At 37.7% G+C, this 15049-nt stretch overlaps 1 protein-coding gene across 1 annotated transcript in view; it reads left to right on the forward strand.

Moving 5' to 3' along the window:
• KIAA1328 (KIAA1328 ortholog) overlaps positions 1-15049 on the forward strand; it is a 382563-nt gene that overhangs the window by 333694 nt on the left and 33820 nt on the right. The window contains exon 9 of the mRNA XM_007455220.1: positions 7599-7707. Within this exon, the coding sequence (XP_007455282.1) occupies positions 7599-7707 (109 nt within the window). The remainder of the gene's footprint in view (positions 1-7598; positions 7708-15049) is intronic.

A 15049-nucleotide genomic window follows, 5' to 3' on the forward strand; every position in this document is an offset into this window, starting at 1 on the left:
AAGCCCCCCCACAAAAAAAAAAAAAAAAATATATATATATATATATATATATATATATATATATATATATATATATATATGTATATATCTTAAACCCACGCAGGCTACACAGGGACGTTCCCATATAAAAATAGCCCTTCAAGAGAGTCTAAGGGTCTGGGATCGGGAGGAAGAACCCCCAGAGCATTTAGCCTTGAAGGCCAGTGGGGCTTGAGTGTAGGAGCTCCACGGGGCTGGGAGAAATGGAGACTCTACTCTTGGAGGGCACACATGAGGTCTCAAATGCACTGGAACCCAGCACAAAGCAGCACCTCCATAGGAGCCTGGCTAAACCTACCTAGGGGTCTTGGAGGGTCTTGGGGGGAGGCAGGGGTTGTATGTAGCTCACCGTGGGGGCGAGGACACTAGTAGCAGAGGCCCCAGGGAATATTAATTGGCATGAGCTCTCCCAGAGGTCCCCATTTCGGCACCAAGACCCAGCCCCACCCAACAGCCTGCAGGTTCCAGTGCTGGAATGCCTCAGGCCAAACAACCAGCAAGACAGGAATACAGCCCCACCCATCAGCAGACAGGCTGCCTGTCCAAGTCGTACGAAGTCGTACTAAGCTTGCAGCCATCCCAAAACACACCCCCCGACATGGCCTTGCCCACCAGAGGGACAAGACCCAACTCCACCCACAAAAGGGCATGCACCATTCCCTCCCACCAGGAAGCCTGCACAAGACCCTGGACCAACCTCACCCACCAGGGGGCAGACACTAGAAGCAAGAGGAACTACAATCCTGCAGCCTGCAGAAAGGAGACTACAAACACGGTAAGTTAGACAAAATGAGATGACAAAGAAATACGTTGCACACGAAGAAGCAAGATAAAAAACCTACAACAACAACTAAATGAAGAGGAGATAGGCAATCTACCTGAAAAAGAATTCAGAGTAATGATAGTGAAGATGATCCAAAATCTCGGAAAAAGGATGGAGACACAGACTGAGGAGATACAAGAAATGTTTAACAAGGAGATAGAAGATCTAAAGAACAAACAAACAGAGATGAACAACTGAAATGAAAAATATACTAGAAGGAATCAATAGCAGAATAACTGAGGCAGAAGAACGAATAAGTGAGCTGGAAGACAGAGTGGTGGAAATCACTTCTGCAGAACAGAATAAAGAAAAGCAAATGAAAAGAAATGAAGACAGTTTAAGAGACCTCTGGGACAACATTGAACTCACCAATATTCACATTATAGGAGTCCCAGAAGAAGAAGAGAAAGAGAAAGGGCCTGAGATTATATATTAATTATAATATTATATTGTATTATATTAATCAAACTGACAAAAATTAAATACAAAGGAAAAATATTAAAAGCAACAAGGAAAAAGCAACGAATAACATACAAGGGAATCCCCATAGGTTATCAGCTAACTTTTCAGCAGAAGAACTCTGCAGGCCAGAAGGGAGTGGCACAATATATTTAAAGTGATGAAAGGGAAAAACCTGCAGCCAAGAATACTCTACCCAGCAAGGCTCTCATTCAGATTCAACAGAGAAATCAAAAGCTTTACAGGGAAGCAAAAGCTAAGAGAATTCAGCACCACCAAACCAGCTTTACAACAAATGCTAAAGGAATTTCTCTAGGCAGGGAGGAAAATAAAGAGGCCACATCTAGAAATAAGAAAATCACAAATGGGGGGCTTCCCTCATGGCGCAGTGGTTGAGAGTCCGCCTGCCGAGGCAGGGGACCCGGGTTCGTGCCCCGGTCCAGGAAGATCCCACATGCCGTGGAGCGGCTGGGCCCGTGAGCCGTGGCTGCTAAGCCTGCACGTCCGGAACCTGTGCTCTGCAACGGGAGAGGCCACAACAGTGAGAGGCCCACATACCGCAAAAAAAAAGAAAATCACAAATGGGAAAGCTCACTGGTAGAGGCAAAAATACAGTAAAAGGAGGAAATCACCCACACACAAATATATCTAAACCAGCAGCCATGAGAAGAGGAGAGTACAAATGCAGGAAATGGGAATTGCATTTGAAATGAAGAGACCAGCAACTTAAAACAACCTTGTATATATATAGACTGCTATTTCAAAAGCTCATGGGAAATGCAAACCAGAAAACTACAATAGATAACACACACACAAAAGAAAAAGCAACCCAAACACAATACTAAAGATGGTCATCAAGCCACAAGAGAAGAGAACAAAAGAGGAAGGGAAGAAAAAAGACCTACAAAAACAAACCCAAAGCAATTAAGAAAATGGCAATAGGAATATACATATCAATAATTACCTTAAATGTAAATGGATTAAATGCTCCAACCAAAAGATATAAACTGGCTGAGTGGATACAAAAACAAGACCCATATATATGCTGTCTACAAGAGATCCACTTCAGACCTAGAGGCACATATAGACTGAAAGTGAAGGGATAGAAAAAGATATTCCATGCAAATGGAAATCAAAAGAAAGCTGGAGTAGCAATACTCATATCTGACAAAATAGAATTTTAAATTAGAAATGACAATGAAGGACACTACATAATGATCAAGGGATCAATCCATGAAGAAGATATAACAACTGTAAATATATATGAACCCACATAGGAGAACCTCAATATATAAGGCAAATGCTAACAGCCATAAAAAGGAAAATTGACAGTAACACAGTAATATTGGGGGTCTTTAACACCCCACTTACACCAATGGACAGAACATCCAAACAGAAAATAAGGAAACACAAGCCTTAAATGATACATTAGACCAGAGAGACTTAATTGATATTTATACGACATTCCATCCAAAAACAAGAGAATACACTTTCTTCTCAAGTGTACATGGAACATTCTCCAGAATAGACCACATCATGGGTCACAAATCAAGCCTTCGTAAATTTAAGAAAATTGAAATCATTTCAAGCATCTTTTCTGACCACAGTGCTATGAGATTAGAAATCAATTACAGGAAAAAAAAAACCTGTAAAAAACACAAACACATGTAGGCTAAACAATGTGTTACTAAACAACCAATGGATCACTGAAGAAATCAAAGAGGAAATCAAAAAATACCTAGAGACAAATGACAATGAAAACACGATGATCCAAAACCTATGGGATGCAGCAAAAGCAGTTCTAAGAGGGAAGTTTATAGCAATACAATCTTACCTCAGGAAACAAGAAAAATCTCAAATAAACAACCTAACCTTACACCTAAAGCAACTAGAGAAAGAAGAACAAATAAAACCCAAAGTTAGTAGAAGGAAAGAAATCATAAAGATCAGAGCAGAAATAAATGAAATAGAGGTGAAGAAGGCAATAGCAAAGATCAGTGAAACTAAAAGCTGGTTCTTTGAGAAGACAAAGAGAATTGATAAACCTTTAGCCAGACTCATCAAGAAAAAAAGGCAGAGGAGGAGTCAAATCAATAAAATTAGAAATGAGAAAGGAGAAGTTACAACTGACATCACAGAAATACAAAGGATCATAAGAAACTACTACAGGCAACTATATGCCAGTAAAATGGACAACCTAGAAGAAATGGTCAAATTTTTAGAAAGGTACAGCCTTCCAAGACTGAACCAGGAAGAAAAAAAAAAAAAAAGGAACAGACCAATCACAACTACTGAAATTGACACTGTGATTTTAAAACTTTCAACAAACAAAAGTCCAGGACCAGATGGCTTCAGAGGCAAATTCTGTCAAACATTTAGAGAAGAGTTAACACCTATCCTTCTGAAACTCTTCCAAAAAATTGCAGAGGAAGGAACACTCCCAAGCTCATTCTATGAGGCCACCATCACCCTGATACTAAAACCAGACAAAGATATCACAAAAAAGGAAAATTACATACCAAGATGAACATAGACGCAAAAATCCTCAACAAAATACTAGCAAACCAAATCCAACAACACCTTAAAAAGATCATACACCATGATCAAGTGGGATTTATCCCAAGGATGCAAGGTTTCTTCAATATACATAAATCAATCAATGTGATACACCACATTTACAAACTGAAGAATAAAAACCATATGATCATCTCAATAGATGCAGAAAAAGCTTTTGACAAAATTCAACACCACTTATGATAAAAAATCTCCAGAAAGTGAGCATAGAGGGAATCTACCTCAACATAATAAAGGTCATATACAACAAACCCACAGCAAACATCATTCTCAATGGTGAAAAACTGAAAGCATTTCCTCTAAGATCAGAAACAAGACAAGGATGTCCACTCTCGCCACTTTTATTCAACATAGTTCTCGATGTCCTAGCCACAGCAATCAGAGAAGAAAAAGAAACAAAAGGGCTACAAATTGGAAAAGAAGAAGTGAAACTGTCACTGTTTGCAGAGGGCATGATACTTTACATAGAAAATCCTAAAGATGGCACCAGAAAACTACTAGAACTCATCAATGAATTTGGTAAAATTGCAGGATACAAAATTAATACACAGAAATCTCTTGCATTCCTATACACTAACAATGAAAGGTCAGAAAGAGAAATTAAGAAAACAATCCCATTTACCATTGCATCCAAAAGAATAAAATACCTAGGAATAAACCTCCCTAAAGAGGCAAAAGACCTGTACTCAGAAAATTATAAGATACTGATGAAAAAAAACTTAAAAGTGACACTAACAAATGGAGAGATATACCATGTTCTTGGATTGGAAGAATCAATATTGTGAAAATGACTAGACTACCCAAAGCAATCTCCAGATTCAATGTAATCCCTATCAAATTACCAATGGCATTTTTCACAGAATTAGAATAAAAAATTTTACATTTGTGTGGAAACACAAAAGACCCTGAATAGTTAAATCAATCTTGAGAAAGAAAAACAGAGGTGGAGGAATCAGGCTCCCTGAATTCAGGCTATACTACAAAGCTACAGTAATCAAAACAGTATGGTACTGGCACAAAAGCAGAAATACAGATCAATGGAACAGGGTAGAAAGTCCAGAGATAAACCCATGCACCTATGGTCACCTAGTCTATGACAAAGAAGGCAAGAACATACAATGGAGAAAAGATAGTCTCTTCAGTAAGTGGTGCTGGGAAAACTGGACAGCTACATGTAAAAGAATGAAATTAGAACACTTCCTAACACCATACACAAAAACAAACTCAAAATGGATTAAAGACCTAAATGTAAGGCCAGATACTATAAAACTCTTAGAGGAAAACATAGGCAGAACACTCTCTGACATAAATCGCAGCAATATCTTTTTTTTTTTTCTTAGTTTATTAATTAATTTATTTATTTTTGCTGTGTTGGGTCTTAGTTTCTGTGCGAGGGCTTTCTCTAGTTGTGGCAAGCGGGGGCCATTCTTCATCGCGGTGCGCAGGCCTCTCACTATCGCGGCCTCTCTTGTTGCGGAGCACAGGCTCCAGACGCGCAGGCTCAGTAGTTGTGGCTCACGGGCCTAGTTGCTCTGCGGCATGTGGGATCTTCCCAGACCGGGGCCCGAACCCGTGTCCCCTGCATTAGCAGGCGGATTCTCAACCACTGCGCCACCAGGGAAGCCCAGCAATATCTTTTTTGATCCGCCTCCTAGAGTAATGAAAATAAAAACAAAAATAAATGAATGGGACCTGATTAAACTTAAAACTTTTGCACAGCAAAGGAAACCATCAACAGAAAGAAAAGACAACCCAAAACATGTTAGAAAATATTTGCAAATGAAGCAAGTGACCAGGGATTAATCTCCAGAATACACAAACTGCTCATGCAGCTCGTTATCAAAATACAAATAAGCCAATCATAAAATGGGCAGAAGACCTAAATAGACATTTCTCCAAAGAAGACATATAGATGGCCAAAAAGCGCATGAAAATCTGCTCACCACTGCTAATTATTAGAGAAATGCAAATCAAAACTACAATGATACCTCACCTCACACCAATCAGAATGGCCATCATCAAAAAGTCTGCAAATAACCAATGCTGGAGAGGGTGTGGAGAAAAGGGAACCCTATTGTGCTATTGGTGGGAATGTAACTTGATACAGCCACTGTGGAGAACACTATGGAGCTTCCTTAAAAACCTAAAAATAGAACTACCATACGACCCAGCAATCCCACTACTGGGCATATACCTTGAGAAAACCATAATTCAAAAGGATACATGCAACCCAGTGTTCATTGCGGCACTGTTTACAATAGCCAGGACAAGGAAGCAACCTAAATGTCCAATGGATAAAGAAGAAGTGGTCCATATATACAATGGAATATTACTCAGCCATGAAAAAGAATGAAACAATGCCATTTGCAGCAACATGGATGGACCCAGAGATTGTCATGCTGAGTGAAGCAAGTCGGAAAGATAAAGACAAATATCATATGATATCACTTATATGTGGAATCTAAAAAACTGGTACAAATGAACTTACTTACACAACAGAAACAGAGTCACAGATGTAGAAAACAAACTTATGTTTACCAGAGGGAAAGTGGGGAGGCAGGGGAGAGAGATAAATTGGGAGATTGGGATTGGCATATACACACTACTATATATAAAATAGATAACTAATAAGGACCTACTGTATAACACAGGGAACTCTTCTCAATACTCTGTAATGACCTATATGGGAAAAGAATCTAAAAAGGAGTCGATATATGTATATGTATAACCGATTCACTTTGCTGTACAGCAGAAACTATCACAACATTGTAAATCAACTATACTCCAATAAAAAATTTTTAAAAAATAAAAAATAAAACGTTACTGAGAGCTCGTCCTACAAAAAGTATCTATCAAATAAGAAGCAGGATGAGATGATATCCAAGGTCTCTTCCACCTATAACATGAGAATTTGATATGTGAAAAAACCTTATTGTATTTTTAATAAATAAAAAGTTGGCAATTTTGTTTTTTTAAAAAAGGAGGATAAATTTCTTATTATTAGAAATAATAATAATTATAAAACAAACAAAAACAAAAGGTCTTTCTGTCCATGCCATCTTAGTCTTGAGCACTCCAGAAGAAGGAAGTAATTATCAACTAAACATTTCTTGCTAGAAAGAAACAAAGGCCAAATCAGCCCTAGAATGGTTAGTTGAGCATCTTACTTGTTTTAACATCTTACTTGTTTTTGCATCTTACTTGTTTAGCATCTTACATGTTGAGTTCTTTAAAAGAAATATTCAAGATTTATGTCTACCTTGAAAGTTCTGGGGTTAGGATCAATTTAATTTGGAGGGTGTAGAAGTACAAAGTGCTGGAATTATCAATTTTGTCAAAGAGAGGAAAAAACTTTTCTTATGATATTGATAGTTAAAAGGAACAAAATAAACCAGTCTATCTCCTTGGGCATTTTTACAATAAACCCAAATCAGCAGGACTTTGATAGGCCATCAGGTTTAAAAACAAAATCTCTAGTTAGTCTGTTATTGCACAAATGCACTTTTTTAAAAACAAGATATTATGGATCACTGATGTTTACAAAACCAAAACAACTCACCGAGTTTTCCATCTGCCATTGTTTCATTTCATGGGGGAAAATGGCTTGCTTCTAAAGCTTGGGGATTCCTATACGAATATATTACTCAGGATAGACTTTTCCTTTTATTAAGTGCCCAAATTATTTCCTTTATTGTTCATTCAGGGACAATGGCAGAAGTTAGAAAAGATGTGTCCACATCTCCTATGACAACAGGAAGCCAAAAGGAGCTTGTAATCACAACCACAGCATCATTGCAACATGGCACCCCCAGGTAAGTTTCAGGGATTCTTTGTTTTAATATTCTTCAGATAAGAACTTTTTTTGAGTTATTTAATAAGTATTGAAAAATCTTGACAATTGTTAATGCCTCCTACTCAAGAGAGAGGCCCTTATTTGGAAGCATCTAGCTATGACCAGGTTGAACTCATGGAGCCCTTTCCTTTATGCATGCTTTTCCTTAATTGGTAATGACAATTGACAAGGATTTCCACAGAAACACAAAGCTAATCCTGCCTTTCATCAAAAAGTCTGTTTAGCAGCAGGTCCTTTCCAACTTATCATGGAATGGTTATACACTTGGACTATAAGCTTAACTAACTGAATTCATTGATATTAAAAACTGTAGTGGGTTTTGTACTACAGTTAAATGACTGTCAACATTTACTTATACCAGAGACATTTGAGGAGTTAATACTTTGATCAGCCTTTTCTGGAGTTAGGAAAAGAAATATGTTATTAAAATTTCTCATATCTAATAAGCCAACTCCCATATTATGCATTTAAGGCTGAATATATAAACATCAACACCAAAAGGGCTTGGTTTATGTTTCCTTGGGGATATGGTTGAGCACTTAAATTCCTAGCATCTTATCAGATAAATACAGATTTTAAGACTTAATTTTAAAGAACTTTTGGGAAATGACTCTTAACACAGAGGATAATAATAATGGCTATCATCTATTAAGCATCTACTATGTGCCCAGCCCTTTGTATGCATTATCTGATTTAATCTTCATCACAGCCTATGAAGTGGTACTACTATCATACTCATTTTAAAAATCGGGAAACTAAGGTTCATGAGTGACTTGCCTAAGGTCACATAGCTAGTAAGAGGTAGAGCCAGCATTTCAGACTCCAAAGCCCATGATCTTAAATATTATAATAGTTGACAATGACAACGTCCCTATTTTGGAAGCCACCCACAGTCAAAAGAAAATTTAACTAGTTTACCACATTCTTTGTCCATTACTCCTTTCTTTTATTTTTAATGCTACCATGCATGGCATTTTGCCAAAGACCTACAGTGAGTTGTGGCTCTGAAAGGTTGATGGGGCTTCCACCTTGGACCATTTAACATTGTGGATGAATGCTTGTGCTCAGAGAGGATCCATCCTAGCTCATCCTGAGGGATTTCTTTGGAGGAGTTATAGGTAAAGAGGAAAGACAATCTGGATTTTCAAACTTAATGAATTTTCCTATCTTTGACACAAAGATCTTCAATGAGATCTTTAACACTACTCTAATGTGTTTTTGATGATTGCACTTCAGTTTAGAGAAAAGCATGAAAAAGAAGAATAAAATGTTTCCCCAGTAAGGGTTTTATATCAACCCTTTTCTGAAATGGCCATATCAACTTTGTAGAGTTTTACAAGCCCAGGTTAAAATCGCTGTGAAGTCTCATATCTACAGACCTTAAAAAAAGGATTCTTTACCTATTAGTTCTTAATGCTGCAGTTCAGCTAAATACAGATTCTCAGAAGCTTCTTAAATAATGAGCATTTGGCTAAACAAAACAATGTGCAGCACACCAGATTTTATCCTTAGAAGTGCTTGATGGCATATTATAGGTCTATTATACAAAGTGCAGAGTTGAAAAAAAAAGATTCAGTACTATGAAAATCAGTTACCAGGAAGGCACAGTGGTTGCTTTCCAGACTTCAGAATCAAGATTATTTGAATTATTTTTATTTCAAAGTGTAGAAAAGGCATTTTTTATAGACTGCTTTTACATATAAATTCTTAATGCAAGAGGAAAGCCTGTTGTTCTTCATCCCAAGAAACCTTTGAAAGTACTGAGGAGAACAAGAATAAAAGTCCTTTCCCTGTCCACCCTAAATTCCAAGAATTTTCAAGACCAGCAGAAGAGGATGGGGATGGGACAGATGCCGGTGGACGACAGGTTTCCTTTGTTCTCTGAAAAGTGCTGGCATCTATAAGAGTCCCATGTGGGTCCATGTGCAGGTGATAAAACCTAGCTTGGCAAAGTCATCTTTCTCATTCACAGTGTACGTTGTTAATTGTTCTCTCTGCTGCGTGTCAATGTAATGTGAAATTTTCATTCCGCATTCAAGATGGGAGAAGTTGTGGCTGAAAATGTTAACATTTGCATTTTTATTTGTTGATTTATTTAAAGGACAGCCTCTCCTACAGCAATCCATCACTTGGTGACACCCCAAATGTGAATAATGTATTGTAGACTTGTGGTTACAATGTGTAATAAGTGCTAGAGACAGTAAAGGAATGTTAATTATGTTGCAAATGTAATATTTATTGACGCATAAAGTTTATTGCTTTCGAGGTTCAATAATACTGACCAGAGGACATTAATATCACTTATCCTGATTTTAGCAGGGCACCTTTGTATGTGGAAATGTTCATCTATCTCATGCTAACAAAATAAATATGTAATTTACAGCACAAGCAAAGAGGGCTTTATAATAGTTTTCTGTGCTGAGAGCTGCAGTGTTTCTATCTTTCCATCTTACTTCCGGCCTCCAATACTGATCACACACCCCTGAGCTGTCCAAGAAAGTAAGCACAGTGGGCATCTCGGTACAGGAGGGTGGCACCACTGAACTAAACAATGCCTTGCATTTCTGCTTGCCTGGAACAGGCAACACCCACAGACCATTCCACCAGGAGAGAGAGCTGGAGGGGCTTTTCTCCATCATTCTGAACACCTACCTGGTGGGTAGGTGAGCCTTTGCTCAGAAACTTGAACAAATACCTTTCCTGCCATGACACTGAGTCAGAGTTTACCAATTCTACTTGATCCTCAGGTCTCCAGTGTGGAGCCAGAGCTGGGCAAGTTACCAATGAATTTTTATGAGCACAAACGTTGCTTTTGTACCTTGCAAAATTAGTTGTGTCCATTGCCAGCATACAGACCTTATAAGAAATATCTGAGACCCAGAGCAAAAGAACTTAACGTTAATTAACAACCATCAGCTGTAATTGTCATCCCCATTAAGATGCAGAATTATGTATTTCTTCATTATAAATAACCTTTCTAATTGTACTTGATGTATGCCAATTTAATCAAAAAATATACTTGCAATAGGCAGTTATTTGCATTAATGTAGCTTTGGATCTTCAAATCTTTTATTTCAAATTTGACCAAGGAGAAAAGTCTGTTGCATGCAGTATATTTTTTATATGTTGGTGTCTTTTTTCTATTCAGGTATGTAAATCTGAAACATTTTATATTAAAATGAAGACTATCTTCTGGGATTGTTCAGTGAAACAGATATCTTGTCACTTTTTAAAATACCGGTGGAGTTTCTATCTCTCAGTCATATGACAGCGCAATAATTCCTTCCAAACTGATAGACAGAGGCAAATACCAGGCCTGCAGCAGCAGGCTTACACGCTCAGTCCCTGAAGTAAAAGGTTACTAAGGCTCCTTCTCTCTGTTCTTTCCTGACTCGTAAGAGTTAAGACTGGTACTCTTGACCTCTTTTTTTATTTTTCCCTGTGAGATGTGAAGAGAGGAAGACTGATCTCACCAAATCATGCCCAATTAGTGAATTTTTGGAATTGGAACTGTAGTTAACCTATTTCTAGGAAGCACTGTTCACCTCACTACTCTAGGTTTTTTCAGAAAGATTAGTTTTTATCACAACACCAAGTTGATGGTTTTTGTTTTACTTTGTTTGGTTTGTTTTTTTGAGCTATGTCAAGAGGGATGATTTTGTAGAGCTTGTTTTTTTGTTGAGGGAGGTTGGAAAATACTTGTGTATGTGCTCTGAAGGACTTAATAGCTTATTTGGGGAACTTTAAAAAAAATAATAGCTTTATTTGTTCTTTTTTTTTTTAAGACCTTGTTCCTTTGCTGTCAGACCATATGCTTAATGTGTTCTGAAAATTTTACTGTAAGTTTCCACCTTGCCGAGCTTTCTATAGAGCAATTCCCAGTGCACAGTCATGCTCACAGGCAACTGTTCACACACGGCTGACTTGAAGGTGGCTTGTGGAGACTCCTTGCCCACTGAGTTTGAGATTGAGGGACCCAGGCTCAGAATATTGGGAACCTGAGACCACACTCTATCAACCCAGGCTGGAAGGATCCAAGTACCCTGCAATCTAAAACTTAAACTTCTGTCTTAAAGACAGTGTTTTTCTATGTCTTCTTTGGGAAAATGTCTATTCAGGTCCTTTGCCCATTTTTTCATCAGACTGTTTGCTTTTTGCTGTTGAGTTGTAAGAGTTCCTTATATATTTTGGATATTAACCCCTTATCAGATGTATAGCTTGCAGATATTTTAATCCCAATCTGTAGGTTGCCATTTCACTTTGTTGAATGTTTCCTTTGCGGTGCACAAGCTTTTTTATTTGATGTAGTCCCACTGGTTTATTTTTGCTTTTGTTGCTTGAGCTTTTGGTGTCACATGCGAAAAATCATTTTGAAGGTTAATGTCAGGAGCTTTTTCCCTGTGTTTTCTTCTAGGAGTTTTATAGTCTCTGGTCTTACATTTCAGTCTTTAATCCATCTTGAGTTGATTTTTGTGTATAGTGTAAGATGAGGGTCCAGTTTCATTCTTTTGCACGTGGATATGCAGTTTTCCCACATGCTGTCCTATTTATTGAAGAGGTTATCCTTTCCCCATTGCATATCTTGACACCCTTGTTGAAAATCAATCGACCATTTATGCTTGGGTTTATTTCTGGGCACTTGACTCTCTCCAGTGAGTCTATGCGTCTTTTTTTATGCCAGTACCATACTGTTTGTAATATAATTTGAAATCAAGAAGTGTGATTCCGGGCTTCCCTGGTGGCGCAGTAGTTGAGAGTCCACCTGCCAATGCAGGAGACACGGGTTCGAGCCCTGGTCTGGGAGGATCCCACATGCCGCGGAGCAGCTAGCCCCGTGAGCCATAATTACTGAGCCTGCGCGTCCGGAGGCTGTGCTCCGCAACAAGAGAGGCCGAGATAGTGAGAGGCCCGCGCACCGCGATGAGGAGTGGCCCCCACTTGCCGCAACTGGAGAAAGCCCTCGCACAGAAACGAAGACCCAACACAACCACAAATAAATAAATAAAATTTAAAAAAAAAAAAAAAAATTAAATACAAAGAAAACATATTAAAAGCAGCAAGGGAAAAACAACAAATAACACGAAGACCCGACGTAACCAAAAAAAAAAAAAAAATTTAAAAAAAAAAAAAAAAAAAAAAAAAAGAAGTGTGATTCCTCCAACTTTGCTCTTCTTTCTCAAGATTGCTTTGGCTATTCGGAGTCTTTTGTGGTTCCATATGAATTTTAAGGTTGTTTTTTCTATTTCTACAAAAAACTTCATTGGAATTTTGTTAGAGATTACACTGAATCTGTATATCACCTTGGGTAGTATGGCTATTTTAACAATTTTAATTATTTTAATCCATGAACACAGGATATCTTTCCATTTACTTGTGTCTTTTTCAATTCTTTTCTTCAATGTTTTATAGTTTTTGGTGTACAAATCTTTCACCTCCTTGATTAAATTTATTCCCAAGTATTTTATTCTTTCTTATGCTATCATAAATGAGATTTTTTTCTTGATTTCCTTTTCTGATAGATCATTGTTGGTGTAAAGAGACACAGCTAATTTTTGTATCTTAATTTTGTATCCTGCAGCTTCACCAAATTCATTTATTAGTTCTAACAGGTTTTTTTTGTGTGTGGAGTCTTTAGGGTTTCCTACATATAAAACCATGTCATTCAAAGAGATAATTTTACTTCTTAACTATTTGGATGTCTTTTACTTCTTTCTTTCTTCTGATCCCAAATTTCAGTGTTTTTTCATTTTCTCACAGTGTGAAACTTGAATTTTGTTCTGAGGTATAGGCACTAAGCCTATAAAATTCTGATTTAGAGTAGGAATCTGACAAACTTACTTTAAGAGTTAGAATTTGGTTTTGGGGTTTTTTGGGGTTTTTTTTTTGCGGTACGCGGGCCTCTTACTGTTGTGGCCTCTCCCGTTGCGGAGCGCAGGCTCCGCACGCGCAGGCTCAGCGGCCATGGCTCACGGGCCCAGCCGCTCCGTGGCATGTGGGATCTTCCTGGACCAGGGCGCGAATCCACGTCCTCTGCATCGGCAGGTGGACTCTCAACCACTGTGCCACCAGGGAAGCCCTAGAATTTGTTTTTATAACTTGATAGGAAGAAACTTAGTCTTACACAGAAGGGGAAGTGCTGTGTTTCTATTACACACAACAGCCAAATTGCAACGCTTTCTTGCACTTGTGCCTAGAATCCTAACTGTAACAAAATCCTTTTTTAAAAAAATCAGACTTTTTTCTCACCTCTACATTCACACAAATATTTTTAGAACTTAACCAGCTCCCCTCATGTGCCTAGCACATAATGTGTTATCCTTCCAAGGTAGAGAAAGAGGAAATAAATTAAAATCCCAAACCTCAAACTAGAGCCTTACAGGCACTACTTGGGTTTATGTGGTAGGTTTGAACAGCAGAACTCATTGCTGCTATACAATAGAGCACATGAGTGGTGACCATATGTGGCAATACTGGCTACTATTCACTGAATGCCTATTATGTATCAGATCTTGTGTTGGGCAAGTTCGGCTATGTCCTTTCACAATATATGTTCATACAAATTACGTATCATTGTAAAGCTCTTTTTAATGACTATTAAAATTCATTTTCAAAGTATTAGATAGATTTTCTTCTTAGATTTTTTTCAAAATGATTTCCAAAAGTGTGGGCTTCTAGGCCAAGAACTATCATTTTAGCTTTATATGCCCTCCGAATAATAGTTTACACACTACACACAATCAAAATGCCATTTACTATAACTTTTCCATTTTGTGTATATTGCAAATAACAAAATAAAAACAAAATCAAATGATATGTTGCACATAAATGATGACAATAAAAAGGGATAATCCAAAAACTTCAGAAAATAATTGGTTGAACATGTAAAAGAAAATATGAAGTTATAAATATACCTGCCTTCCATATCAGGAGGATGAAAAGTCCAGCCATTCAAAAGGATTTTTATTGAAGCTAGGTTGATAAATTGAAATTCCCTGCTGGCAGGTGCATTACTACCAAGAACAGCTGAATGCATGGAAATTTTTAGGTGTTTGATGAAAAGATGTTCCTTTTAATTAAGCCATGATTTTGGGGTGTTACTATAATAATTCCCACTGTTAAAAGCTGTTAATATAATCATCCATTCCGCTTGCACAAACTGCTTATAGAGTGTGTAAATTAAGAAAACAGAAACAAATAGGCTAAGTAGAAATAATAAAGACACAGTATAATTCCAAGAAATGAATTCAGTTTGAGGAATCTTGTCAAGACACTCTTGACATAGGATGAACGTACAGTAGGGA

Source organism: Lipotes vexillifer, unplaced genomic scaffold (genome assembly GCF_000442215.2).
Source record: "Lipotes vexillifer unplaced genomic scaffold, Lipotes_vexillifer_v1.1 scaffold90, whole genome shotgun sequence".
In the NCBI taxonomy this organism is placed as follows: Eukaryota; Metazoa; Chordata; class Mammalia; order Artiodactyla; family Lipotidae; genus Lipotes; species Lipotes vexillifer.